The sequence below is a fragment of the Porites lutea genome, chromosome 2 (genome assembly GCF_958299795.1).
Source record: "Porites lutea chromosome 2, jaPorLute2.1, whole genome shotgun sequence".
Classification (NCBI taxonomy): domain Eukaryota; kingdom Metazoa; phylum Cnidaria; class Anthozoa; order Scleractinia; family Poritidae; genus Porites; species Porites lutea.
The window spans coordinates 53,749,609-53,777,108 of NC_133202.1; the positions used below are offsets into that span (position 1 = coordinate 53,749,609).

Below are 27,500 nucleotides of genomic sequence, written 5' to 3' on the forward strand. Positions count from 1 at the left end.
CCGTTGAACACTGACGAGTTCCAGTCTTGCTAGCCAAGCGAGTTGCAGAGTTAGTTTTCCCCCTTGAATGTTCATACGCCGTAACGTGAAGTCGCTCGAATTCGCTGAGATAACACCCAGGCTTTTCAAAATAGATGTAACGAATTTAGTAAGTATAACTATTCTTAGCAAGTAATTAGGCAGGGTATCAAATTTTGTTCTCTTTGTAAAATTATTACTACGGCTAGTATTTCTTATTTCTTTCTAGCTTAAGCTAACTGCGGTTTGTGTGAAATAGTTCCTTTTGCCTTTTCATTTTACTTTAATTTATTACATGTAAACTTTTTCATGTGGAATAAAGCTGTTGTTGTTGTTTTTGTTGATGATGATGATAAGAACGATTTACAACAGGATGTTACCGACGGTTTTAATCATGTTTTCACGATTTTGACGTTTGTAACCGTAAGTGAAGTAACAAACAGTAACTCACGTTGATTTTATTTACCTCTAGTGTTAATCTTGATTAACCGTTGAAAACCAGTGAAAATTGCCCAACCATCAATGAAACGTCAATGTGTCAATTTAACAAACTTCGAGTACGCTACACAGTTTTTTAAAAAAACGCTTATTTTAATCTTCTCAGTGTTTTTTATTGTTTCAGCATTGTTGGTATATCAGCAAGGCAACCGTCCATGGTCTGTATACAGCCTGTGTATAGTTTTGTCAAAGTCTTGAGATGGGTCCGTCTGTTCCATCCACTAAACCGAAACAGTTGTCAAGGGGGCCTCCTTTTCCTGATATAGCTTCTCCATAACGCTGCAAAGCCCCAGGATTCAGAAGATCTCGATTCCATTGTGTTATACGGTACCCATGAACGCCATAAATATAGTCGATGACATCATTTGAGATCAGGCTCATAACAGAAACCGGTGGGCCAAATCGCGGAATCAGATCACTGAGTCTGCATGGGTAGGCAACTCGTTTGAGGAGTATGCATAGGCCTTCCATATCCTCTCAAATACTCCTCTGCTCGCATTTAAACACCGGTGGTAGTTGGAGGGCTGCAACAAGGCGAGGGAGATCGTGTTTCTCGACACGAAACTCCGCTTTGCACTCCGCGGAGTTCATAGAATCCAAATCAAACCGTTGATAGTTTTTCATGGGGAAAATCTGGATTCTTTGAGATGAAACTATCGTAAAGTAGCAAAAACTCTTCATCGGAAATAATTTCATCACCGTAGAGTAGTACAAGGAGGTCACGAAATTCTTTGAAAGACATTTTCCCTGGTGACTTTCACTGTAGGAAGAGACTCGTCCACGTACCGTAACCGGTTTGCTAAATGTTTTTGTTTCCCGCCGAAATACCGCCGTGGACGACGTTCTCGTTCCAGGCCCCAATCGGTCATACCAGTCCTCGTCCTCGTTCTCGTCTTCATTGCTAAAGGTCGCTATTGTCCAGGGTGAACGGTACGCCCATCTGGGGGAAAGCAATGATGAAGGCATTCGCCAGTTTCCGCTTAATTTCCAGGAAGGCTTCCTCACATTCATATGTCCATCTAAAGCGGTTTCCTTTTTGGCATGCACGGTGCCAAGGGATACAATGTCATTCCGGTTCAGAACCATTTCTGGATGACGTTACCAATAATGGCTTCTAATGCCGACTACGAGGAAACTCGTTTACTACTCTTATTTGAGCCGTAGCGGATTTAGTCCTCAGTTATATTCCATGAAACCTTGCAAATTTAAGGACAAAGAGTGACTAAACACAACAAGCAACTAGGTGATAGCTTCGGTTGTGATTGGAGAGAGAAATTCTGTGGAAAAGTCAAGCAAAGTGGGTTTCTGCACTGGGAAAAACAGTGCGAAAATCGGCCTCAAATTTGTCCAAACTATTTTTTAAAATATGTTTTGAATGTTACCAATATCTCTTAAACTATAGAAGATAATGAGTTGAGACTTTTACTATTGTATTTTCATCAAGTCATTGTTTCAAATTCTCCATTTTTTAGATTAGTACTGCGCATGACCTAAAAACCCCATTATGTGACGTCATCAGTTGTGACGTCACAAAAATGAAATTTGAGGATTCAAATCGGACAAGTTCTTAAATTTTGTATGCACTGTATTTCTACAAAGTATCACATTTTCAGGTTACGTACTTTTGAAGGAGAAACGTTTGGGAGTTTTGATTTTTTAATTGGCCACTAGAGGGTCACGTGACTGGTAACCATAGAAACGCTTAATCCAAAATATTGCTGGAATCAAATATAGTTGCTTGTATCAATTTCAGAAATATGCCTTTAAAGGAAACGTTACAACCCCAAGAAGTCCAAAAATTTGTGAGCCCTTCACGCCCCCAAGAAATCTTTTGGCCGCTCAGCTTGAAAAAATCTCCAGCATCGCGCGCGCCGATTAAGGAGTCGCCTCTCTTAAGTTAACGTTTTCAGGTATGATGAATACAGTGACGTTATGAAAGGGCACCCAAGTCCCAAGTGGCTAAGGAAATATCAGGAAGAGGACGAAGAAGAATCCGTGAAAAGGGCAATCAAGAGGAGGAGATTTTCGTTTCATAAATATTTTACAACTATTTTCTATTTATTTTTTTCAATTACTTTACTTTACATTTTCATACCTTTTACATACATTTTATTTTATTGTGTTTTGAGGTAAAAGTACAATAACATGCCCGCTGGTAGCTAAACTAATCTAGGCGGGTCATGTTTACGGGAAATGAATACAACTAAATACAGCTAAAAGTAACAAGAGAACTAAAGAAACTAAAATTGACAACAATGACTAGAGACTAGTGATAAACTTCTTCAGATCATTCAGTTGTCTCTTTAAATAACCGTTTTCTCTTCTTAACGCTTTCACTCTGTCTCCCATTAGTCAACGATGAAAAAAGAAACAATCTTAACTAGCCTAACAGCAAATACACATATGCGAGAAAGCGCAGCGCCAGCTGAAGCGTCCGGTCAGTCTCGCGGTACCATGTTTTTCTCTCATGTTTTTCTATACTTTGTTTACCCACGACATTTACCCACACCCACGACCCACGACTTCCACCCACTTCCCAAAACATTTAGCTACACTTTTACAATATGGCGGAAAAATAGGACTGAAGCGAGTTTGAGAGTGTTTTTTTCTCTGATTATAAGTTACTCGTAACCAATTCTCAATGGGTACCGCCAAATTAAACTCTCAAGAAACATCAAATTCAAGATCTTACCTTCGATTAATGCTACGCTCATCGGATTTCACTGTTTTTGTTTTTTTTTTTCCTCTTAAAGCCAACCAAAAATTCGCCATTTGTGTATGGATTATCACGTGCGTAGACTTTCATGGAAAAATTAAAACCAAAGGTTTCAGAAATTGCGAACGGTACTACCTGAAATCGTAACATCTCTCGTCTGCCTTTATTGTGTTTCGGCTTTTAAAATGTAATTTGAAATTCTTAACGAAAAGTAGTTTCTAGGCTATGGTAGCGTGTGGGTGAACATGTTACATGCGAACGAATTAGGAAAAGGGGAAGAAGGCGAGTGGAAAAGGAAAGTGCCTTTTTGTCTCGTTTCTCGCCAATTTTCTTCCATGGTCTTCCGCTCTCTTCAGTCCCGCTAAGTAGCTCCAAGTCATCGGCCGATTCTTTCTTGCAGACCTATTACCACAGGGATGAACTTGTTTTTCTCTGTCCAATAATTCATTTGTTCCAACCTTTTTTTTTTGACCATATCGTTTTACTAAATTTTTCGAACATTCATAAGTACACTACAAGACACAGTATTAAGGCTGGTTCTCAGAAGCAGAAGACCTAAACCACTCACAAAACGTGAAAAAGTGTTTGAGATTACTTTATCCTTCTGCTTCTGCTTCCGACTCCGACAATCTGGTATTCACTAAATAAACGACGGGATCGTAAGCGGAGTTGGAAGGAAATGGAAACTTTCCGATTCTTCCGGCTCCGATTCCGTCGCGCTTATAACCGCGCTTAATGACTCCGATTTTCTATTTTCACAAGACCATAGGGGCTCTTACGACTCCGCTTACAATTCTGACTCCGACTCCGGCGCAGGGCACCCATGGAGACCGTCGCTTTGAGGTGATTGGGCCAGCCTGTTGAAATAAAGTTTTACTTTACTTTACTTTTGACCGACTAAAAGGGGTTGTCTGCAGTTTAGCTTAGGGGTCACTCGCTATCACGCCGCTTATATACAAACTGCAAGCTAGTTAAGTAATAATATCAAGATGAAAATATCAGATGAAACACCGAGAAGAGAGTTGAAAATACGACGCGCAGCGGAGTATTTAAGACGAACTTCGAAGTGGTTCATCAGGTGATGAAACACTCTGTCGAATGCTTGATATTACTTCTCAAACAAACTGATTTTAGAAGGAGAAATTGAGGATGCAAAAATGACCAGTTTTTCTTCTGATTTCCAAACGCTCATTAAACATTTATTTCTTTTGTATTTTCTTTATAAATTATTAATGAGTTTGAGAATGTAGTTTTGAAACAAGATTAACGTGAATAAGAACCTACCTGCACGAGAAGGGACGGATGATTAGAGCTATAATCACCAGGAAACATATAAAAAGCAAAACCAGGGCGACAATTCCGCAAGTCCTCCAATATTTTAACTCTGTTGGTGGAAAATAATTTTGAATAGTTATTAAGAACTGTAAAACCTGTGGGTGTCATCATCCCTGATATTACTCATTCAACATAATGGCTGTTTGTGAAACCAGTTGGCTATTTACAAATTACGCGTGGCCGAAGATCTGCCGAAAAATTGATCTCGGAAAAACCGAGAACAAATCCAGCTGGTGGCCGGAGCGGACCGTCGGAATACGAGTCCAACGCCTTGATCGTCCGTTAAGTAAAAAAATTATTGGAGGAAGGACGGCAAACAAAGCCGCCAGCACAGCTGTTTTTGTTGTGCAAAGCTTGAGAAAATAGTTGGACATTTTTAGAAGGCTGGCGACGATGAAAAATAAAGTAGGTAAACTACTACGTTAAGATAAAAAGAAGCCATCTGAGGCATGTTGACTGCCTTTTGGAAAATATAACATACTGTGAAAAGTTTGAACCCAGGAGTCATTTCATAAGTAGGTTGAGTATGATCGTCCGGGTGGACGTACAGTAGTGCTGAGTAGGACTGTTGATTTTGGCAGGGACTTACGTTTCGACAACCCGTGCAGTAGTTGTGATAATTATGAAGACTTATGCAGTTCACATGGAAGTGTTACATGTATGTACAAAGAAAAGTTTGGTTGTTGATGCACGAGGCTTTTAAACATTGAAAAAAACAACTTGTACGAGGGCTTCAAAAGGAAAACGTTCTTTTAAACAACCAAGAAACTGTTAGACACCAATTTATAGAACTGTACAGAAATAATGCTAAAAAACACACACGGCGACTGGGATCGTTATTTATACAAAAGTAAAAAAGTCTGTGAAAATAAGAATCAACAAACTACTATAACAACACTTGTTGATTTTCATACCTGTCTCCATGCGGTCATCACCCCTTTGCAGAGCAGACTGTGGCTGACAATTGCTGGCTAGCTCTGTGGATGTTGTGTTTGTCGATTCTGTGACTGAGTTTTGTTCACTTACGCTGCTAACTTCCACTGTACTGGCTGTAGATGTGTGTGCAGCTTGTGTAAAAGGTGCCTGAGTAGTGATTCTGGTTGGTGGTATTGTTGATGACATGAATGATGATGATGATGAAGTTGTTGTTGTTGGCAGAACTGTTGTAGGAAGGGCTGCTGTTGGAGTTGGATTATCACGACATTTCAGGACACCCACATCTTCTTCTGGACAGTCTTCATCTGGAAAAATTGTTTTAAAGAGTTTATTTACAGTCGACTCTCTCTTAACGGACACTTCTTAAGATGGACACCTCAATAAAACAGACACCTATAGATGGTCCCTGCCTTTTTTCGTCCCTTTACTTGACTCTCAGTAAGATAGATTACTAACATCGGAAAAAAACCCATGACCCTCCGGACAACCTTCTTAACCCATTCGCCCCTCAAACGCATGTCTAACCGTCCGTGCAGACCAACGAGGGTTACACCACTTGTTACACCATCAGTCTTAACGGTCGAGGAAAACTTTGTCTTCTTATTTGTGCAGGAGGAAAAGATCCTTCAGACCATGCCGGAATGAGCACAATTCAATCAAGTAGACAGCAGAAAAGTTCAAACACCATGAAAAGTTGACCCAAAAATTCTAACAAAAATCTTGTTCCATTACCCACCCGCACTTCCTTCCGCCAAATCCTATAATCCTAAACGCTTTTCATTGAAGTGTTCCATCAGAATGAGAAAGCCTAGTAAATGCCCAGCAAATAACAAGAAAATGGGCAAAGAAGCGGAAAGAAGAGGGAAGGAGAGAAAGCAAAAGGTAAAAGTCGAGACTGCTGTGTCACTTTTCAACACAAAAACTCTCCCAGAATTTTGCTTTCTACACATGCCCAAACTTCAGAGGCTGATATTTTAAATCTGTAACAAAAGGCTGCAAAGTGCACAAACATTAAATGGCATTATGGGACGTTTTGGCAGTCTAAAGCCAGACTGTGACCACAAAACAGTTAAACTAGCTTCAAAAGCAGTTACTGGGGCATGAACTTCACCTTGAAGTTTTTTCTTCAAAGCTTTTTACATGTAGTTAACATGGCATGTACGTGCACAGTATGTGTGCACTGTACTTCAACACTTCTTTTAATTACACTGTAGTAATTGAACATTACCTGTATAAGTTAGATTACTTTTTTTGCAGACATAGACTTCAATTTTCATGAATACTCCGTTTTTTGTGTCATTGCAGTGACCTTCACTAGGGTCATTGAGGTGTGTCTGTGTGCCATCCGATGTCCCTACAATAGATAAACAATAAGGAAACAGAAAACAATTGTTGACTTGACATGGAGATGATTTTGAAGAATATCCTTTTATGTAATAGACTTGTAGCGTAATAAAACCTAGTTAGTAAGTTACTCAAGAGAGCAATCTTATAGAAAAAGAGGCCCAGAAGTAACTAATAATAAGAAGTATTTCCACACAAATACTACAGTAAAATCATTGGTGTTTGGACTGGGGCTCAAATGGTGTTGGACTGGGCATCAAAATTTTACATGATGAGTACATAAAACTCAACATCACTGATCATGCATTATTTTTTTATGTGATACAGAGAAACAGAACTTGGTTCGTTTAACTCTCAGGGAGTCACCACTTTGGAAACTTTAAGGTAAATGCGACGCTTCATCACTTACCACTAAAATAACACTTCTTCCTCCCCTCCAAACTTCAGCCCATAATTTGGGTCCCTCAGTCCTGTAAAATTGACCTTGGGTCGGCTGTAAATTCGGCAAATACCACAGGAAAATATTTCAATGCTGTTGGATCATCGCATCTGAATAAAAGTTTGCTAGTATTGCTTAATGATGTATTACATTGGTCAAACACACTTTTGTCATAAGCAATCCAAAGGTTTTCATACATGGTTGCAGATTGACGTGCTGTTAAAGATTTTTGTAATACAGTGGCTGTGTTTGGACATATGAAGAAGACTTTAGATTGCAGTCGGACTTTAAGAGTCATGTATCCTGTGCTACAACTTTGGCTCTTGTCTCTGAATCTATGGAAAGATTGAAGTGAAAAATCAGTTTTGTGTTAACATGTAGATGTATTACTAATAATCTGCAATACGGTGCGGTATCGCAGTATCGCTGCAGTATGTGGCGGTAGTGGTGGTGGTGGAGGGAAACTCGGAAAACAATAGAAATGTGGCGGTGGTGGTGGTGGAGGGAAAACAAGATTGAGGAGGGAAAATAATAAAATTGTGGAGGAGGAGGTGGGAAATAAAAACGAAAAGGGAGAGGGGTAAGTAAAACATTGAGCGCAGTGTAAAAAAAGGATGGCTAGCCTTCTTTGACTATTTTAATAGAATCTTTAATATATGAATTAAATTGAAATTATTTTAATTAAGGGTCATAAAGTTGATTTCTTGTCTTAAGAAACGTGTCTTGTTTTATTGCTAGCAATTATTAGTCGCGTGTTTCAATTGATCCTTGTTAACTTATTAATTGTTTTTTGGGGGTGTGTTTTTATAATACACCTTTTGCTGTTCATTACGAGAAAATACACAATCATTTGCGTGAAACGGCGACCAATAGTGCGAAGATACATTCATTAGCGCGAAAATACGAACATTTGCGCATAAATCAGATTCAATTACGATTTTTCCATTTTAATCAACATTCAATAACACTTTTGGGCATTCATATGCGTCATTGGGCATACAAAAGAGAGAAATGTACTTCCATTAACGCCAGCATCAAAGTCATTAACACCATCCTGAAAGTCAATAGGGACAACTGACACACATTAAATTGCAAACACTGTTCATTAACATTTTTATGACACTGTTTGCAATTCAATAGCATTCCTGGACAACCTTAGGGTGGATAAGACAAACATTAATGTGCTTGTACAATCAATTGAGTGTTCTTTACATTTAATATACAAAAATCGATTTTCAATTAAACAATAGAAATTCAAACAAATTTGGCCTGAATTTCAGTCCGTTAAATGTATATCCCTCAAAAACCTCGCTATTTAAACATTTTGGGAGGTAGGTTTGCATGAAATGGTACCCCTTAGCACATTTAGCTGCGGTCACAACGTCATGTTTCTTTGCAGAGCTTCAAGCACTGCAGTTGTTGTTTCCGAACTCCGCTTGTGGGATTGCTAGGGCTTTGCCCTCATTCCTGTTATACGTCTTTAAATTTTCCGGACTCGAGATGTCGGCCTCTGGTGTCGCTTTCAGACAACTTAAATCCTTTCAACGATGTCGAGGGGGAAAGCATAAGCTGTGTACGTATGGAGCGGGAATGGCCAAATCTAGGTGGCTGGCACCCCGTCATACGCAAAGACCACCGACTTATCGAAATCCCTATTTTCCTCGCCCGTGCCAGGAAGTCACCGAAAAACCGACACGGTATTCATTTTATGTACTCCAGCAGCTCCCGAGAAAAACATTTGATAGGTAATATTGCCATGGTCAAAGTCAAGTTTCGTCCTCGTTGGCCGCACACTTGGCGGTACGCCCTCCACTCCCTGTCGCGCCCCACCATGACTTCTGGCCGTCTAGGGTAAATGTATAGCCGCAGCCGTCGACGAACACACAGTGGTAAAGTACGGCGTGATTCTTCAAACAAATCCAGGCCACCTTTTTGGGGGAATTGGTATTGTTTAATTGAAAACATATTTTTTTATATTAAATGTAAAGAACGCTCAATTGATTGCACAAGCACATTAATGTTTGTCTTAGCCATTCTAAAGCTGTCCAGGAATGCTATTGAATTGCAAACGGTGTCATAAAAATGTTAATGAATAGCGTTTGCACTGAAATGTTTGTCTATTGTCCCTAACGGTTTTCAAAATAATGTTGATGACTTGAATGTTGGCGTTAATGAAAGTACACTTTTCTCTTTTGTATGTCGAGTGACGCAAATGAATGCCCAAAAATGTTATTGAATGTTGATTAAAAAGCAAAAATCGTTATTGAATCTGATGTACGCGCAAATGTTCGCCTTTTCACGCAAATGAATGCGTATTTTCTCGTAATGAACAGCAAAAGGTGTAATACGTCAAGATGCTCCCTTGGGTTTTTTACTGCAGAGCTAATTTGTATGCAACGTTGGGCTTGTGGACTCGCATAATTACCTGACTAACGGCCCGTGAAACGCTGAGACTTAAATAGTTTTTCATTTCCTCGCGATAGATAGGAGATAACGGTTCTGTAATAGTCAGACAAAATTGAAATAGAGAGTTTTCAGCTCCACTTTGTGTATATGTACGTGTGTTTTATTTATATATCCGAGTTTTAGCGCTAAATAAGACGACGTAAACTAAATTGAAATAAAGACTTTTCAACTTCACTTTCTGCATGTGTTTTGTTTATATATCTTAGTTTTAGCGCTAACTAAGGTATAGAAAGCCGTTTCTCGCGTTGCTAGGAGATCGCTTCTCTTATTCCTATTTTCCTTTTATAGAGGGTCTGAAATCTGGGCCCAAGTTACTTAACACGCTTGGAAATTTTTACTTCAATTCGGGCCAACTTTGTTCGGGACCGTGCGAAGCCTGGTTCCTAACAAAGACAAATTCAAGATGGCGACGTGAAGCCAGACGAACTACGGCTGATTATAACGGCATTGAAGAGGCGTGAAAACATTAGGAATTGCAATTTCAAACCAATAAATAAAATGGACACAAGTTAAATTATTCATACAGTAATATTTCAGCTCAGTAGACATTATGTCATTTAGAGCAGGAGCTCTGTTCTGTATATCGATTGTCGTCCTAATTATCGATCTCTTTAGTAACAACTACGTTTCAAAATGCCTTCTTTAAGAACCTCGCTTCGATAACTTTAACTTACCTTCATTAAGAAGTTTGAAGCGACACGTTTCTTGTTTGGTGGGGGTGTTTTAATGTCAAAGAAAAGACCTCAAATACACTTGAACGTGGCTGAACTGGTGTTGTTTGACGATGACATGATGTATTATTGTAACTTCCCACTTTTCAACGAACAGAAGTCCTCGCTGTTTATTATTATCTGCCACGAAGGTCAGCATTTTGTCTTGACAATTCACGAAGTAGAAATCGCTTTACTGGGAATAGGATAACATCGGAGCGGAGGAGTGATTTTCTTGCTTCTCGCAAGTCATCCAAAACCTGTTTGTTCATCCATTAACAAGCGTGATGTGAACCTAATTGACCTAAAAATGGTATTTTTTGTAAAAAAAATTCATGTGTGTAAGCTCCAAACTTAAGCAACTAAAGCATCAAAACAAAAGATAAATACCCTCTTCATGTTTTCCTCGTTTCCGTTTTTGAGATATGGGCACCAAACAGCAGATATAAAACCTTTTCCAAAGCTTACTTCAGCCAGACTTTTCTCTCAAGAACCTCGCAAGAAACTCTTTCTTCGCCGTCATAAAGCTAGTCTCAAAATATTAGAAGACAAGGCATGCAAGGTACCGATAAAAAGCTCCTTCTTCGCAGCTTTTATCTCGCTCGTCAAAACATTGTTTATTAGTACCAGTTCTCTCTCACATGGCGATGAAGCCTGACCGATTTTCGCTCTTGGCGGGCTGGCGATATGGCCGCGCAGAATTTCAAAGAAGAGGACTGGGGAGACGGGGACACTTTTCGTGGCCGAAATTGAGCTAAAAATTTCCAAGCGTGTAACGGACAAGCCAGAACAAGCCTATTGTGCCTATTGTAGTAGAGGGACGCTCATTAGTAAACCTATCCACTTCATTCTACAGTATATGGAGGAAGGCACTTAATTAGTGTGGAGGAACGCACTTTTTCTCTAGGTTATAACAATGGGTGACGTCATAGACTATCCCTAAACCATCCTCACCTATCCACCAAAACGGTTAGGTTTCAACATAGCAGACTACTCAGGACAAGCTCTAGCTCTGTTTCAGCTCCTGTTAAATAATGTAATAATGCTTTTTTGCTCCTGTAGGCTTTTAAGGCAAAACCTGTTTACAGCTGTATTATTTTACAGGAGCTCTTTTTTTTGCCTTCAGACTGGATTCTTTACAGGATTACAAACGCACATCTCAATATATCTGCACATAAGTCGCACCAGCTTCCATAAAAATTTGTTATATATGTTAAAGGTCAGATTTGATTTCAGATTAAATTTGATTTAACCTTGGTTGATTGGAAAAATCTATTGAAGATTGAGGTTAATAAAACATCGCAGGATCTCTATTAATTTTGGGTGCACAACCTTCGCTGTTAAAGTTCGAGACTTCACTTCGCTCTTCATGATAGATTTTGAAAGAATTTTGTATGCTTTAGCTTGCCCCAAAGTGAACGGGTTTAGACATGGATTATTCTTGTCAGTTACTTCTATTTTTGTAAATATCGAATATCTAAAATCCTTTTATTTAGCTTGACAAAAGCCACTTTTGTAGGAACTTATGGAATCAATAAACTTGAAACCTTTAAGTGAAGAGCACGGAATGAACTTTCCGTTCGAGAAAAATTAAAATGGTTGAAGATCAAAGCAAACATGCTTTAATACAGAGTTGAGAATTAGTTCTGTTCGGGAGGAAACCTATGAATTAGAGCTTGGGCAATACTCACGTCGGGTTTATAATAAATGAGACAGACAGTATAAACCGTCGCAGCATATTTACTTGAATACACACTACAAATCTCTACTTACAAATGATTCTGAGGATCCCAGAAAATGGAGTCGTAAATAATGTTGCTAGAAACGCAGACCATGTTGATGAGGAGGCCAAAAACAGATAGTAAGACTTTCCGCATGGTAGATCGATAGACGTTTCCACGTAAACCTTGAAGTTCTATGACAGCATCAGTTGAGCTCATTCATATGTTGCTATCGAGCTTATCGTTCTTGTTTTTACTTTAACTCCACAGGAAAAAGGGTTGAATAAAGTGCAAAACCACAACCTGTAATTGGAAACGAAATATTTATGTCCTCTCTCATTGAATGTTTACCTACTAATATAAAAAATCATTTCTCATGTATCACCAGGCTTAAAATTCACCAGCAGCTTGAAAATCATCGCAAAGAATTATTTTCACCTGAACTGCACTGGGAAATTTTCTGTTGCATAACTTCCTACGATTACAATTTCCAAAAAGAGACTTGGTCACGTGACATCGCCCAAATCGAAGATGGCGGGGAGAGATTTAAGTATCTCTCATTGCGCTGATTTTGTGTTTCTTTCCATCTCTACTCTCTTCGGAATTGGTCTTGTTTTTCACTGAGCCTGAATTGAATGCTTCTTTTCAGAGGAGACGTTTAAGAAAATCGCGGGAATGAGCAAGGTACGATAGCTATAGCGACCACTTGTTTTCAATAGGCGAATGACCTCTCCAAATGCCACAACAAGAAGTCTTTTTACTCCTTTCTACTTTAGCCGAGTCCTTCGCAGTCGTACAACAACCAACAAGCAATCACTTTCAGTGTAACTTTGAATTTAAGGCGAATTGCCAGTCCGATCCGATCCGAGCAATCCTATCCGGGTTTTGTTAACGGCCCAGAAATTGGCGTCATTCATATCTAAAAAAAACACGACTCCTACTATCCAGATTCTTTTTCCCCTTAAAATATATCTTTTGTGTAGCCATAGTGAGTACAAAGTACAAATAAAAAAGGGGGGTCATCGTTTCGTTTCAGCGCAAAATGACAACAGAGGGACAATTTCGGCTTCAAATAATCATTTTGCGTCACTGTGGCGAGTTTTAAGACAAACACCTTTGGGCAGGGTAGAGTTATCAAAACCGCCATTAAAAGCATTTGGACTTCAAAAGGGGCTTTTTTACCTCTTTTAAGGCGACAGGTGAAAACCACCGTCGACCTTTTAAGTCGCATTGTTATGCGCACTAGGTGATGCGAAATGTAAAACCAGGGAATTACTTGGGAACACAAATACCATAACACTTTGCTCCATGGATACATAGAGCCATTACCATAGATCACTGATTCTGTGAGCTAGAATAATTCGGTAAACTGATATAACTTTTCGCCCGAAATTACAAGAAGCGAATCAGCACGTGACGAAGCTAATTTCCCTGCGTTGTTCGGCACTTTTGAAACGAAAACAAAAACGTTTGGTCGCTGGTAAAAGGTTAACAAACAAGCCCTTGTCTTATACTGACTTGATGCGAAAGCATTGTCAATTAATAAATGTAGATGTACATGTCTGTTCAGTCTGTTCTGTTTGACTTCCGCTACAGTCAAGTTAAATACCGTAAAATTCTGAAAATAAGCCCCGGGACTTATATTTTTCAAAGACCTTTTTGAGGGGCTTATTTTTGGAGGGGCTTATTTTCGGAGGGGCTTACCTACGGAGAGAATTTTGTGTTTCAAAATCAGTCGGGCTAGCCTTATAGTTGGAAGTAAATTTACTGTTTTTGCTTTGTTTTACTTTGTATTTGAGGACAATTATCCAAGTACAAGCCCCCGGGGGACTTATATTTGGAGGGGCGATTTAACGGCGCGTTTTTTGCGTTACCGGTTTGGGGGGCTTATACATGGAGGGGCTTACTTTCGGAATTTTACGGTATCTCGTCGGAAAATGACCTGCGATGAAATAGTCTTGGAGAAACCTATGGTTATCATGCTTTTTTTTCTGCGTGTTTTGGTTTATAGAAAGTCCCTGTTTATAATTAGTAAAATGTTGCAATGCGTGTAGAAGAGTCAATAGGTTTCAAATTGTAAATAGTGCAAGTTATGCACCAAAAACAAACATATTTTATAATTGACAAGATGTCATTCATACAAAACTACACAGACACAATTGGGCAAAATTCAGATAAGCAACCTGTCGTTAGTCATTTCCCTTTTTTAGTTCGGCTAAAAGTGAAACTTTTACTCGTCAAAGTGTAAGATGAGAGGTGCACGAACATGAAAGCAATGACGAGCGGTGTGAATTTCTGTACATGCGAAGAAATAAATTGTTCTCTCGAAATCCTTTCGACTGATGAATTTTCAAAAATCTTAACTCAAATCGTAATTCAAGAGTTGAGACTCTGAGCAGCACTGTATAGCTTTAGACAAATGACATGGCGTGCTTTTGCGCATGCTGAAAGCGCAATTGTGCTACTTCACTACTTCGAACGCAGCTGTTGTTTAAAAACTTTAATAGGCTCTTTTGTTCTACTTCACGGCTCACGCTTAATTGCCTCAAGCGTGTCCTCTGAAACAAAAGAAACTGATAATGAGGCAAGTTGGCTGGCCTGCTAAGGCGACGTGTTTCTTTTGTTTTTAAAGGGGAAGCGTGTCGTGAACGAGCTTTCACCTTCAGCATCAAAAAACTCTGGAGGGTCACATTTTTTTCGACAGGGGGGATGTTAACTCATACAAAGTTTATGTTCATGTGTGTATGCTCTTTATTACTTCCTATAGGATAATGTGCTACTTACAACGCAAGGAAATACTTCTAGAAGAATACCTTTAAAAAGAAGATGGAGGCTCTTCCCAGAAAAAGATGACGTCAATCAAAGAGGACTTGTTTGCAGCTTACCGTTGCACTGGGCTTTAGATGGGGACATTGTATAATATTCCGCTTCTTTCAAAAGAAGGTGCTAGTGAAGGCCGCTCTGAAAGACTTAGGTTGATCAGTCGATATTCGATCAATCACCCTCTAAAGAATCCTTCCCTCTACGTGAAATTGTTTGAATATTTGGTTGAGAATTGTTGAATTGGACCAATCACACGGCAGGGTTTTATTTGCATCACTACTCTACTTAAACTGCGACTGATTATCCTTCATATTTGTACATTTATTTTTTCATTAGAAGCAGCATGAACATCTGCACGTTTCCATGGGCGTAGCTTGAGGTTTTGAAGGTGTAAGCTAGGAAAGAAAGGGTGGACCTCCGAAGGGGGCATGCTCCTCCAAAATTGTTTTTTTTTAAATTTAGGGGCTCAGAAATACCATTTCCTGCAATTTCCGCAGGACATTTTTTCATTAAATAAATACGAAGGAAAATGCATTAATTAGTTCTTTAATTTACATCTCTGCTGTTATCGGTAACGCGCAATGTTTACGGAAAAAATGTAAAACAGTGACGCCATCCAGGAGGTTACAAGCAGAGGACGAGATGTCTACCCTTCAGAGGGGTAAAAACACCAATATGATGCGCAAGATTTATCAATCATCCCGATCATTAATGATAAAAATCATTTCAGGGAATAAAATTTTTTTTTTTTCTAGATTTCAGCTGTAAAAAGCAATTGCCAGATATTTTTGATCAGGACTTTCACTATGCCTGTGATGTTCATTCATACAATACAAAATACGCTTCGAAGGCCAATTTCTATAAAGAACATTTAATTATGGCTATTAAATGCTGGCAAACGAACTGCATCGACCATGGCTGTTAAATAGTGCCAGGAATTATCTGTTCAACTTGAACATGTAAAACACTTCAATTTTCGTAAGAAAGTAAAACAATATTTATTAGTAAAGCAAATCCACTGTGAGAGTTAATAATCGCATACAACATCTTACGTAGCTATTATACTCTTTGACTGCAGTTTGTGTGTGTGTGCGTATTTGGATGCTATGCCCCTTGTTTCTAAGGAATTTAACTTATTTTGAAAAAAATCCTCTTCGAATGACTTTGCCTCATTTACAGCTTTGACACTTAGACATCTAATTAGCGTCATCTTATCTTTATTTACATGATTTAACAACAAAAAGGCCCGCACGAAGCAATTTTGCTTATTTAGAGACGAATAAATGGCTTACAGCTGTTTCGGATAACACGCGACCTGCGATGTCATAAACGTCTTTGGAGTTTGGGTTTTTCTGCGACGTCAATCAAGTAGTGGTGTCCCAGCAGAATGATACCCTTTTTGGGGGCTGCTAAAGTGGGCAGCAAAAAATTAATTAATGACTCATGAATAAAATGCGCGGGAAACGTCTTGATATATGCGGGCATGCTAAAATGTCTACTTTTCAAAACAAAACAAAAGAATCACGTAGCATTTTCAGGCAATTACTAGTTAAGATTGAATGTTTTTATTGTAGTTCTTGACTAGCAAGTTGTAATGGCTAATAATCACTTTAGACTGGTCTCGTCTTTGGTCCTAAACTAAAATGTAGTCATTGCGTGGTTTTAGCTAGCGTTTTCAAATGCAAATAGTGCAAGTATAAGACTCCTAGTTCGCCTCTTATGTTAAGTAGATGCTTAGGAAAAAATGGCTAATGCCAAAAATAAAAGGTGCGTAAAGCTTTTATTCTTTTGTCAAGACACCGTAAGTCTGCATGTTTAGGTAGGTACTAGTTTAAAACGAATGAAATTCTTTATACTTTTAAGTATTATTATTTCATTATTATTACAACCCACTATTAATAATAAAGTCTTTATTCATCAAAAGATAACAATACATACCTTTTCTTAAGTAGTAGGTTGTAATAATAATAATAATAATAATAATAATAATAATGAAATAATAGTCTTTATCCATCAAAAGATAAAAATATATATATATTGTTACCAGCAAGTGTAAGAAATTTTAAGAAAGTAAAAAGTAAAAGTTAAAAAATCTAGTATATTACATAGCTAATTAATATTCATACTTTAAAACTATACGGTTAACAAAAGAGTTTTTAAAACGCCTAGTGTTAATCTTAGGTTTGAAACAAGTTTCTTTCCTAAGATTGTAACTGGACGGTTTAACACGAGGCCAGGAGAGGCATAATAGATAAAAGTTGATGTCCTTTAGCATTAGAAACTTTGCTGAAAATTGTACGGTCTTGTCCCTCTAAGAAATCATAAACACTTAATACATGCTTAGACGTATATTTATTTTTAAAACAGCGGTCTAAGAAACATTGTACAGGTGTAAGATCGGCGTCAGAAGCGGCGTAGACAGATAATGCGTAATTTATATTAGGTAGAACTATTGTATGAAAGAGGTCTATTTCTGACTGATTGTACCCCTCTTTGCGCAGCGTTCTAAGGATATGTAGGGATTTGTTAGCTTTAGTAAGAATTTTCTTCACGTGCACGGAAAATCTGCTGTCGTATTGGAAGGTGACCTACAAAATCTCTACTTCTTCACAGCTTGGTATCATCCCATTAGCTGAAAAGAGATCGCGGTTGCCTCTCTTTTTGATCGTCAACTCTTTATATTTGCTTGGATTGCAAGACATTTCATTTGTATTCGTCCAATCTAAAAACTGTGACTCTTACAGATGGGAGTAGGCTACCTTATTCCATACAGGAGCAATATTTGTCGAATCATCAGCGTACTAAGTAGCGCGTCATGATTACCTAAAGTGATTTTAAGGTCATTGAGAAAGATTTTGAAAAGGTAACGACCGCTAACGCTACCTTGAGTGGTCTCATTGTTAACCGGTTTCCAGTTGCACTCAAAGTTGTTGTAAGATACCCCTTGTTTTGTATCCTTTAAAAAGTTCAAGTACCAATTGGCAATATATGGATTCAGTGGGAGCTTTTTTAAGTTTATTAGCAAGAAGTTCGGGCATTTATTCAATTGAGATAGTCTTTTATCCTCAAAAATAATATATTTGTCTCTATTTGTCCTCTATAGCAAATGCATCATTGTCCTTTTTGTCTCAAAGAAAAATGTTTTATTTGTCCCTCACTAATTATCACAAACGAGAAATATCTAATCCAAATAGTATATTACGCATAATTGGCTAGCCTATAAGAAGTATTTTTTTGTCGCGCGCCTCAGCTTATAGACTCACTTTTGCGCAACAAATATTAAGCTTAATGACAGAGGAAGGGGTATAAGATTTTCTATTTTTCAAGAGCGATCCGGTGCTTAACCCTTGAGCGAAGCAGTAAAGCGTTAAAATGGAACTTGTAGAATCTATGCGGCTAATCTAAAAAATAAACAAGCTAGAATACAAAGCAAGAGGTGAGAATGTTGTAATCATATTATTAAACGCGTACAAGGATACAAAAATCTTGCACACCCTCCCTCATAACGTTCCAAAGGGTCGCCACCGATTAGACAACGTATGTTTTAGTAACGTTGAAGTGGAATGGCAACAATTTCATTGCGTTGACGTCTAAATAATGAGATCAGAGCTTTTTTAAACTCTGGAATTCTTAAAGTATATAGAATGGGATTTACAAAAGAATTTGCACCACACAAAACAAAAGAAGCACTTCCATACAAACGGGAAGGACATAAACCTGACCTATTGCCAGTGAAAACAGAGAAAAGATAGAGAACAAATGGTAGCAACATAAATAAAGATACAATAGTCATTATGAGCAATGTCACAGTCAGTTTTCTTTGTCTATTGGCTCCACCATAGTGCTGAGGATGCGCTCCACAGAAAAATTTGATTGAGATGCTAGTTTAACAAACACAGATAACAAATAGACACATACAATAGTATACTGGCCAGAGCACAGAGGCCGTCCAGGGTACCACAAGGTGAGCCAAGTTTACAATAAAAGCCAGAACCCAGGCACCGACTATTGTTACCCCGTAGACCCATTTTTTGATGACGCGATGCCTGATTGGACGAAATGTCGCATGCATCCGCTCTAAAGAGATCACAGCAATATTTGTCACGGAGGCGAGAAGTAAAAACATAAGAACAAGATTTGTGAAAATTACTACCGTTTCATCTACAAATAGGTTACAAGGTAAAAAAGGAAATATAGGTACCCCGAAAAGTACACCAACCAACATGTCGACTACGGTCAAGTTTATAACCAAGCACGTGCTTCTTTTGAGAAGGTTTCTGTTCCTCATAAAAACAATGATTGTAAGAAGGTTGACAGATATACTATGATAACTGACTCCGTTACGAATACAGCAAACCAAGCGATACACTCGGATGTTATATACATCTTGAAATCTGTTGTTGTCTTTTCTCTTTTCTTCTTCCGTATTTCCTTGATTTTTCGTTAATACCTGTTGGAAGTAGAGGGGAAAAAAAAGCTGTCCATTAATCTTGAACGCTTAATCGTGCGCAGCATACAAGGAGAGCTACCTTTTGTCTTCTTGATCGATGAAGCCGAAAAGCAGGCACTGCCTGAATCACGTTAAGCCTTTAAGGCTGCCACAGCGCAAACTCAGTACACTAATCAGTTTTGTTCCCTCTTGTCAAACTGGTTTTTTTCGAGTACAAGCATTCCTTTTCTTGATAAACCGGTGGTCATAACTGAGCCCAATGTACCAAGCGCTCGGCTGTGAGGTTAGACTGCAAAAAATAGTCGGTGTTTTAAAGACGTTTGTTCTTGGGCTATCGTAGTTTAATCAGAAATAAAACACAAACTGCGGTCACATTTTGAGCTTTCACATTTTTACATAAACTTGACGTTTCGTATGCTACTCAACATACATTTTCAAAAGTGATCTAAAGTGACCACTACACATATCATGACAAGTCGGTATTTTCTGTCAAAATCGGTCTGGCGAAGCGTAAGAGTAGCGGCGGTAAGGGTCTCTCTCGCGAGAAGCGCGCGAGCCTCATAGGAGATCGAAAAGGAAGGAAAGGACATAAAAAGAAGCTAAAAGACGAAGCAGAAAAAGAAAGAGATAATACAAAAGTACTGACAGTTTGTTTGAGTTTTCTCGCTTCCCTCAAAATACGGGTATCTTAGGGTAAAATAGAAGAGAACGAGTCTGTACGTGTTGGCTCTTTTCTGTGAGCCAAGTGCGTCGACGACATTGTAATTACGCATGCCAAGTATTTCTCTCATAAATTAAAGTATCCTGCCAAATATAATGCAGGTTACCTCTTTTCCACAGCACTGAGTTTTCAGTGCTTCGTCCCGGATTCTTGAGACAGGATGTTTCTGACCTCCGAACAAATGACACAGGACCTTAGAGAACAATAACCAACAATTTCAACCTGAAAGCAGCCCGAATCGATTAAGTGGTTCATCATTATTTTTTCGACAGAGGGGATTCTAGCAACAAAAAGGCAATTCATAAAAAGTTTATGTTTGTGTGTGTATGCTCTATTTGACTTCCTTTAGGATGACGTTCTACTTACAACGCAAGGAAATGCTTCTAGAAGGATACCTTTAAAAGACGATGGAGGCTTGTCTCACAAAAAGATGATGTTCAAAGAGGACTTGTAAGCAGCTTACACGCCAGGCTGTATTATAATCTTTAATCTTCACCCTTTAAATAATCCTTCCCTGTTCGTGAAATTATTTGAATATTTGGTTTAGAATTGTTGAATTGGACCAATCACAAGACAAGGCTATTTTTGTATGAAGTTCTCTATTTACGCAGCGACTGATTAACTTTTTTGTACTTTAAATTTTTTTATTAGAAGTAGCATGAACATCTGCACAACGTATCTAGGAGATTTAATTTGTTTGGGACAAAATCCTTGTAAGATGACTTTGCTTTTTTTACAGCTTTGACACTTAGATAAAGAATAAGCTTCATCTTATATTTACTTATCTAACAGTTAATAACAAAAGCCCGTAAAAAGCAATTTTGCATATAGAGACAAATAAATGGGTTAAAGCCGTGAAAAATAATTTATTGGCCTTAGCTACGATAACATAAAAGGTCCTTTAGTGCTCTCTTGCTTTCGAGAGCGTCGTGTTTATTGAGGTCACGAAAGACGATCAGGAGCCTCAAAAGCCTGCTATTTCGAGAAAGGTTGTCGGAAAAAGTGCACGCGACAATCCCGAAAGGTATTGTGGGTAGTTTTGGGTGCTCTGTTCTTCAAAGACATTTGAAAAAATGGCACTAGAGGCCACGGACATACGTTTGCGAGTGCTAAAGGAAAGCAATAAAAGTAGGTTCGACAGCTACAGTCGTCAGGAACAGTGTATTGATCATATCCAATATTATCTTTCGGGATTGTAGCGTGCACATTTTTTCCGACAACCGTTCTCGAAATAGCTGTATACGTTGCTTGTTTTAAGAGAGTTTTAGCAGCGGCACAAACGCGAAGTCATACTATAAATTAGTAACAGCGAAGCGAGCGTCCGCGCGCGCGAAGCCCCATAGCTAATAAAGGAAAATTGGGAACCTATGGATCCGAGAAAATTTGGTTATGACTTCAGCGTACGCCCGAATGACCGTCCGTACAGACTCTGAGGGTTGGCGTAATAACCCCAGTAGGGTAGGGAAGGGAATGACAGTCGTGTGCCTTGCGTTTTGGTTTAGCTCAAAATTAACCATTTTAGGAGCAACCAAAGCTCTTGTGCAAAATTTAGATTGATGTTTCTTGTGCTCGACTGACGACAAGATTTAGCGGAAATAACTTCGATGGCTTAGTTTGCTTTTTGGTTGATCACGCTATTGGACACGCTCCAAAAGCAACCTAGTCTCTGCCCCACCCTTGGTCAAAAGTTTGAAAAGTGAATCCATGCGTTTATCCAGCATCTCATGGAAATTTGTTCGCCGACAGACTACGTGCCGACTGCTGTAAAGGTTCTTTCTTCTATTTTTCAAAACTACATTGTCTATTTGTTTTTCGTCAAGGAGAGTGTCGCGAAGGGATTCATCGATGGCTGCGTTTTTTGCTTGGTTTTGCCAGTTTAAAGCAGGCTCTTATTGCGGACTTCATCAGTTATTGAAATCATAAAATATGTCGAAAAGCTACTACTATTCGCCTGTTTAGTATTTTCTAGAACCTTATGTCAAACGGTGTACAAGTTCCAAGCGAGTTCTTTTGACGAACTTAGTTTTTTCCCACGAGCTTGACTGCTGTGTTTAGTCAAGTGTGACGAAGGTCGATCTTCAAGTTCTGCGTTTACAAGTTGGCGGAAGCCGCAAGATATCTGAAGTTCAAGTGAGAGTTTGTTATTATTGGCAGAGCCTGTTTAGTTTAAATTAAGTTCAAGTCAAGTTTGTGTTGGCAGATGCTGTGTTTTAAAGCTCTGTAAAGGCTATGTTCCTTTGGTATTAAACTTCCTTGTGTTAATCCGACATCCCTGCGTGCTGATAGTCAGTGAATAATCTCAAAACATTCGAACTCGAACTTGAGTTTTAGCTCAACGTAATTGACTCCTTACCCATGCCTTACATATCTTTAATCAGTACATGAGACTGCTATGCTGTTTTTGTTTGTTTTGTTAGACTTGTCATTCACCGCCAGTAACCTCATACTTGACTTAGGTCTAAGCGTTTAGAACCAAGTCAATTTAGAAGGATTTGTATGGAGTCATCAGAGCATAACTGGGCTAATATCTCAGAGACAATATCTCAAAATGCTAGTTTTGGCAAGTAGGTCTCTTGGATGTTGTCCTGACAAATCCCATGATTTCACAAATTAACACCTCACTCTTACCATATTTCATTTCTTACTATTCCTCGGCATTTACAATTAATCAGTTGCTCAACCACTCGGCCGAAGCGTACGCTCCGTAGTGTCTTGTTTACTATTGGGCAGGTGTTCTTCCACTGCTGCCACAAAATGAAATGAAGCTGCTATCAAGATTCCTGTTATTCGAAGCTGGATTGTTTATTTGTTTATTTTTTTTGCAACCAAATTTCCCCACCCCGGGCTGCACATTTCGCTGTCAACTTTATCAAGGCTGCACCCAAGAAAGGCACAATAAAAGTATCTCCAAATAAAACTCTGAAATCTATATTTATATTACGTTGCTGCATCACCAAAGATACATGTTCCTGTTGTAGAGCTGCAATCATACGCTTTAACCATAATCCGTGTTACACTGCGAAGAATACAGAAACCTTTAACCATGCGAAATCTTGTCGTTTATCGGACTGCCAAAAAGTAATGTTTTGCTAACTACTTAAGTTGTTATGTAGGCCTTAACCAAACACTTTCTGGCTGCAGTTCAATCAACTTAAAAATTTCTAGACTGAAATGACACCGTTTAAAAACTTCACGGAGTCAAATTACTGAATAAAAAGTTCTAAAATTTGCATCATTTTATATTTGGACTCTTTGGAATGCTTCTAGGGACCATTAACTCACTGCCCGGCGTCAGATAAAGGCTTTTATTATTCATTCAAAGTATTTCCCCGATTCTGATTGGCTAAAAGCACACGTTTAATTCACCATAACCAATTATTGATGACCAAATTTGGAAGAAATTTAACTTTAACGAGGAAATGACGTCAAAAATGCAGCGTTTTCGCAGGTTAAGGCACCGTTAACCGAGAAGACCTGGGGACGAGGTTGAGTTGTTTTGGTTGTGAACTTGAAAAAATGGCGGACATTTCACTGGTTTCAAGAGTAAGAACTAGGCGAAAAAAATAACTAAAAACGTGGCAAGAGCAACAAGAAGACAACCCGAAGGGCGCCATCTGCTATTTGGAGAATATTTGTGGAGCTGGACAAACCTAAACGTACACTATCGAAGATGAACTGAACATCGATGGATCGATGGAGGTAAGCATGTTTTAGCTATGTTTTTAAACTAGGAATTATTTTGAATGAATAATAAAACAGTTATTGAATTCGGCTTTCGTATCATATGAAGAATTACGGAGATCTCGGAGGGTGTTATCCGCCTCGGCCTACGGCCTCGACGGATAACACCCTCCTCGATCTCCATAATTCTTCATAAGATACTCAGCCTCATTCATTAACTGTTAATTAATCGGGTTTTGGATGATTTCTTATTGTTTTAAATTGCCAAGTAGTAAAAGGAGATGATGTTTTTGCTAACCCGGTTTTCAAAAATCCAGGTATACTTTTACCCTCAAATGCATCATTGTCCTGTTTGTCTCAAAGAAAAATGTTATTTATATCAAGGCATGTGTTCAAAACAAGGCCCAACTCTGCGCGAGCTCTGCTTGCATTTCCGGTTACGTACGTTACGTAGGTTTAATGAAATCAAAGCTAACGGAATCACAACACATCGATATATGTAAACCGATTAACCTACTGAATAAAAAATGGGGCGACAAAAATCCTCCACAAACTACACAACTGAATAAGAAAATGAAAAAAGAAGAAATAGGAAATACCGTGAACAATAATAACCCGCAGGCAGGTGAAAGAGAAGGAGGAGAGAAAAGTTTTGCTCGAGATTAATTTGACCGAGTTGATGACGAGGGAGAGAAGGAAGAATTACTGGGAAAATACCTCGATATACTTACTTAACCCTGACACCGCCCTATAACCTCATTGGCTAGATTTGCAGTACCTGGTACAGCCTGACCGAGCGAGTTATGTGAGTATCATTCCTTGCCATAAATTACATTATGTCTGCCATAATGTCTAGTTATTTGTCGTACACTAATTATCACTTTTGAGAAATGTAATATTTAATCCGCATCGTGTATAACGCATAATTGGCTAGCCTCTAAGAAGTATTTTTGTCACTCGCCTTAGCTTATAGACTCACTTTTGCGAAACAAGCATTAATCTTAATTAATGACAGAGGAAGGGCGTATAAGATTTTCTATTTTACAAGAGCGGTCTCGTAAGTAACCCTTAAGCGAAGCGGTAAGGCGTTAAAATGGAACGTGTAGAATCTATGCGCTAATCTAAAAAATAACCAAACAAGAATACAAAGCAAGAGGTGAGAATGTTGTAATCATATTATTAAACGCGTACAAGAATACAAAAATCTTACACACCCTTCCTCATAACGTTCGAAAGGGTCCCCACCGATTTGACACCGTATGTTTTAGTAATATTAATGTTGAAGTGGGATTACAAAATTTTCATTTCTTTGACGTCTAAATAATGAGATCAGAGCTTTTTTAAACTCTGGAATTCTTAAAGTATATAGAATGGGATTTACAAAAGAATTTGCACCAGACAAAAAAAACGTGGCACTCATATAAAAAGGAGAACGAAATAAACCTGACCTTTTGTGAGTCACAAAAAGGAAAAGACCGAGAACAAATGGTAGCAACATAAATAAAGATACAATAGTCATTATGAGCAATGTCACAGTCAGTTTTCTTTGTCTGTTGGCTCCAACATGGTGCTGAGGATGCGCTCCACAAAAAAATTTGATTGAGATACAAGTGTAACAAACACAGATAACGAATAGACACATACAATAATATACTGGCAAGAGCACAGGTGCTGTCAACGATACCAAAATACGAAATCTACAAATACGTTACAAGGTAAAAAAGGGAATTGAGGAACCCCGAAAAGTACACCAACCAACATGTCGACTACGGTCAAGTTTATAACCAAGCACGTGCTTCTTTTGCGAAGGTTTTTGTTCCTTATAAAGACAATGATTGTAAGAAGGTTGACAGATACGATGATAACTGACTCCGTTACGGATACAGCATGCCAGGCGATACACTCGGATGTTATATACATCTTGAATTCTGTTGTTGTCCTTCTCTTTTCTTCTTCCGTATTTCCTTGTTGCTCGTGAATACCTGTTGGAAGTAGAGGAGGAAAAAAAAGAAAATATCCATTAATTTGAACGCTTAATCGTGCGCAGCATACAAGGAGAGCTTCCTTTTGTCTTCTCGATCGATGAAGAGAAAAGCAGGCTCTGCCTGAATCACGTCTAGCCTTTGAGGCTGCCACAGCGCAAAACTCAGTGGACTAATCAGTTTTGTTCTCTCTTGTCAAACTGCTTTTTCTTCGAGTGCAAGCATTCCTTTTTTTTGATAAACCGATGGTCATAACTGAGCCCACTGTACCATGCGCTCAGCTATTAGGTTAGACTGCAAAAATAGTCGGTATTTTAAAGACTTTTGTTCTTGGGCTATCGTAGTTTAATCAGAAATAAAACACAAACAGCGGTCACATTGTGGGCTTTCACATTTTTATATAAACTTGACATTTCGTTTGCTAGTCAACATACATTTTCAAAAGTGATCTAAAGTAACCACTACACATATCATGACAAGTCGGTATTTTCTGTCAAAATCGGTCTGGCGAAGCGTAAGAGTAGCGGCGGTAAGGGTCTCTCTCGCGAGAAGCGCGCGAGCCTCATAGGAGATCGAAAAGGAAGGAAAGGACATAAAAAGAAGCTAAAAAGACGAAGCAGAAAAAGAAAGAGATAATACAAAAGTACTGACAGTTTGTTTGAGTTTTCTCGCTCCCCTCAAAAAACGGGTATCTTAGGGTAAAATAGAAGAGAACGAGTCTGTACGTGTTGGCTCTTTTCTGTGAGCCAAGTGCGTCGACGACATTGTAATAACGCATGCCAAGTATTTCTCTCATAAATTAAAGTATCCTGCCAAATATAATGCAGGTTACCTCTTTTCCACAGCACTGAGTTTTCAGTGCTTCGTCCCGGATTCTTGAGACAGGATGTTTCTGACCTCCGAACAAATAACACAGGACCTTAGAGAACAATAACCAACAATTTCAACCTGAAAGCAGCCCGAATCGATTAAGTGGCTCATCATTTTTTTTCCCACAGGGGGTATTTGACTTCCTTTAAGATGACGTTCTACTTACAACGCAAGAAAATGCTTCTAGAAGAATACCTTTAAAAGACGATAGAGTCTTGTCTGACAAAAAGATGACGTTCAAAGAGGACTTGTAAGCAGCTTACACGCCAGGCTGTAGATGAGGACAGTGTCTCATCTTCGGCTTCTTCCAAACGAAGGTGTTAGTGAAGGCCTCTCTGTGATCAGTCGATATTCGATCAATCACCCTTTAATTAATCCTTCCCTGTTCGTGAAATTATTTAAATAATTGGTTTAGAATTGTTGAATTGGACCAATCACAAGACAAGGCTATTTTTGCATTAAGTTCTCTATTTACGCTGCGACTGATTAACTTTTTTTGTATTAGAAGTAGCATGAACATCTGCACAACGTATCTAGGGGATTTAATTTGTTTGGGACAAAATCCTCGTAAAATGACTTTGCTTTTTTACAGCTTTGACACTTAGATAAAGAATAAGCTTCATCTTATATTTACTTATCTAACAGTTACTAACTAAAGCCCGTAAAAAGCAATTTTGTTTATAGAGACGAATAAATGGGTTAAAGCCGTGAACAAGGATTTAATGGCTTTAGCCGCGATAACATAAAAGGTTCTTTTGAGCTCTCTTGCTTAGAGAGCGTCGTGTTTATT

At 38.6% G+C, this 27,500-nt stretch overlaps 1 protein-coding gene, 1 long non-coding RNA gene and 2 pseudogenes across 2 annotated transcripts; all 4 read right to left on the bottom strand.

Moving 5' to 3' along the window:
- Positions 1–702: 702 nt before the first annotated feature.
- LOC140926423 (uncharacterized) lies at positions 703–1,396 on the bottom strand (annotated as a pseudogene).
- Positions 1,397–2,586: 1,190 nt separating this feature from the next.
- LOC140929030 (uncharacterized) lies at positions 2,587–6,883 on the bottom strand. Its single transcript, XM_073378850.1, has 4 exons — positions 6,732–6,883; positions 5,482–5,808; positions 4,517–4,616; positions 2,587–4,089 (listed from the first exon to the last, which is right to left on the bottom strand). Exons 1-4 carry the CDS (start codon positions 6,778–6,780, stop codon positions 4,020–4,022), a joined length of 546 nt encoding a protein of 181 aa, XP_073234951.1. The 5' UTR covers positions 6,781–6,883; the 3' UTR covers positions 2,587–4,019.
- A 458-nt stretch (positions 6,884–7,341) lies between these two features.
- On the bottom strand, positions 7,342–15,796 carry LOC140927203 (uncharacterized). Its single transcript, XR_012164543.1, has 3 exons — positions 14,997–15,796; positions 12,236–12,486; positions 7,342–7,621 (listed from the first exon to the last, which is right to left on the bottom strand). It is a non-coding gene; the product is annotated as an uncharacterized lncRNA (long non-coding RNA).
- A 2,740-nt stretch (positions 15,797–18,536) lies between these two features.
- On the bottom strand, positions 18,537–19,392 carry LOC140926424 (uncharacterized; annotated as a pseudogene).
- Between the last annotated feature and the right edge of the window lie 8,108 nt (positions 19,393–27,500).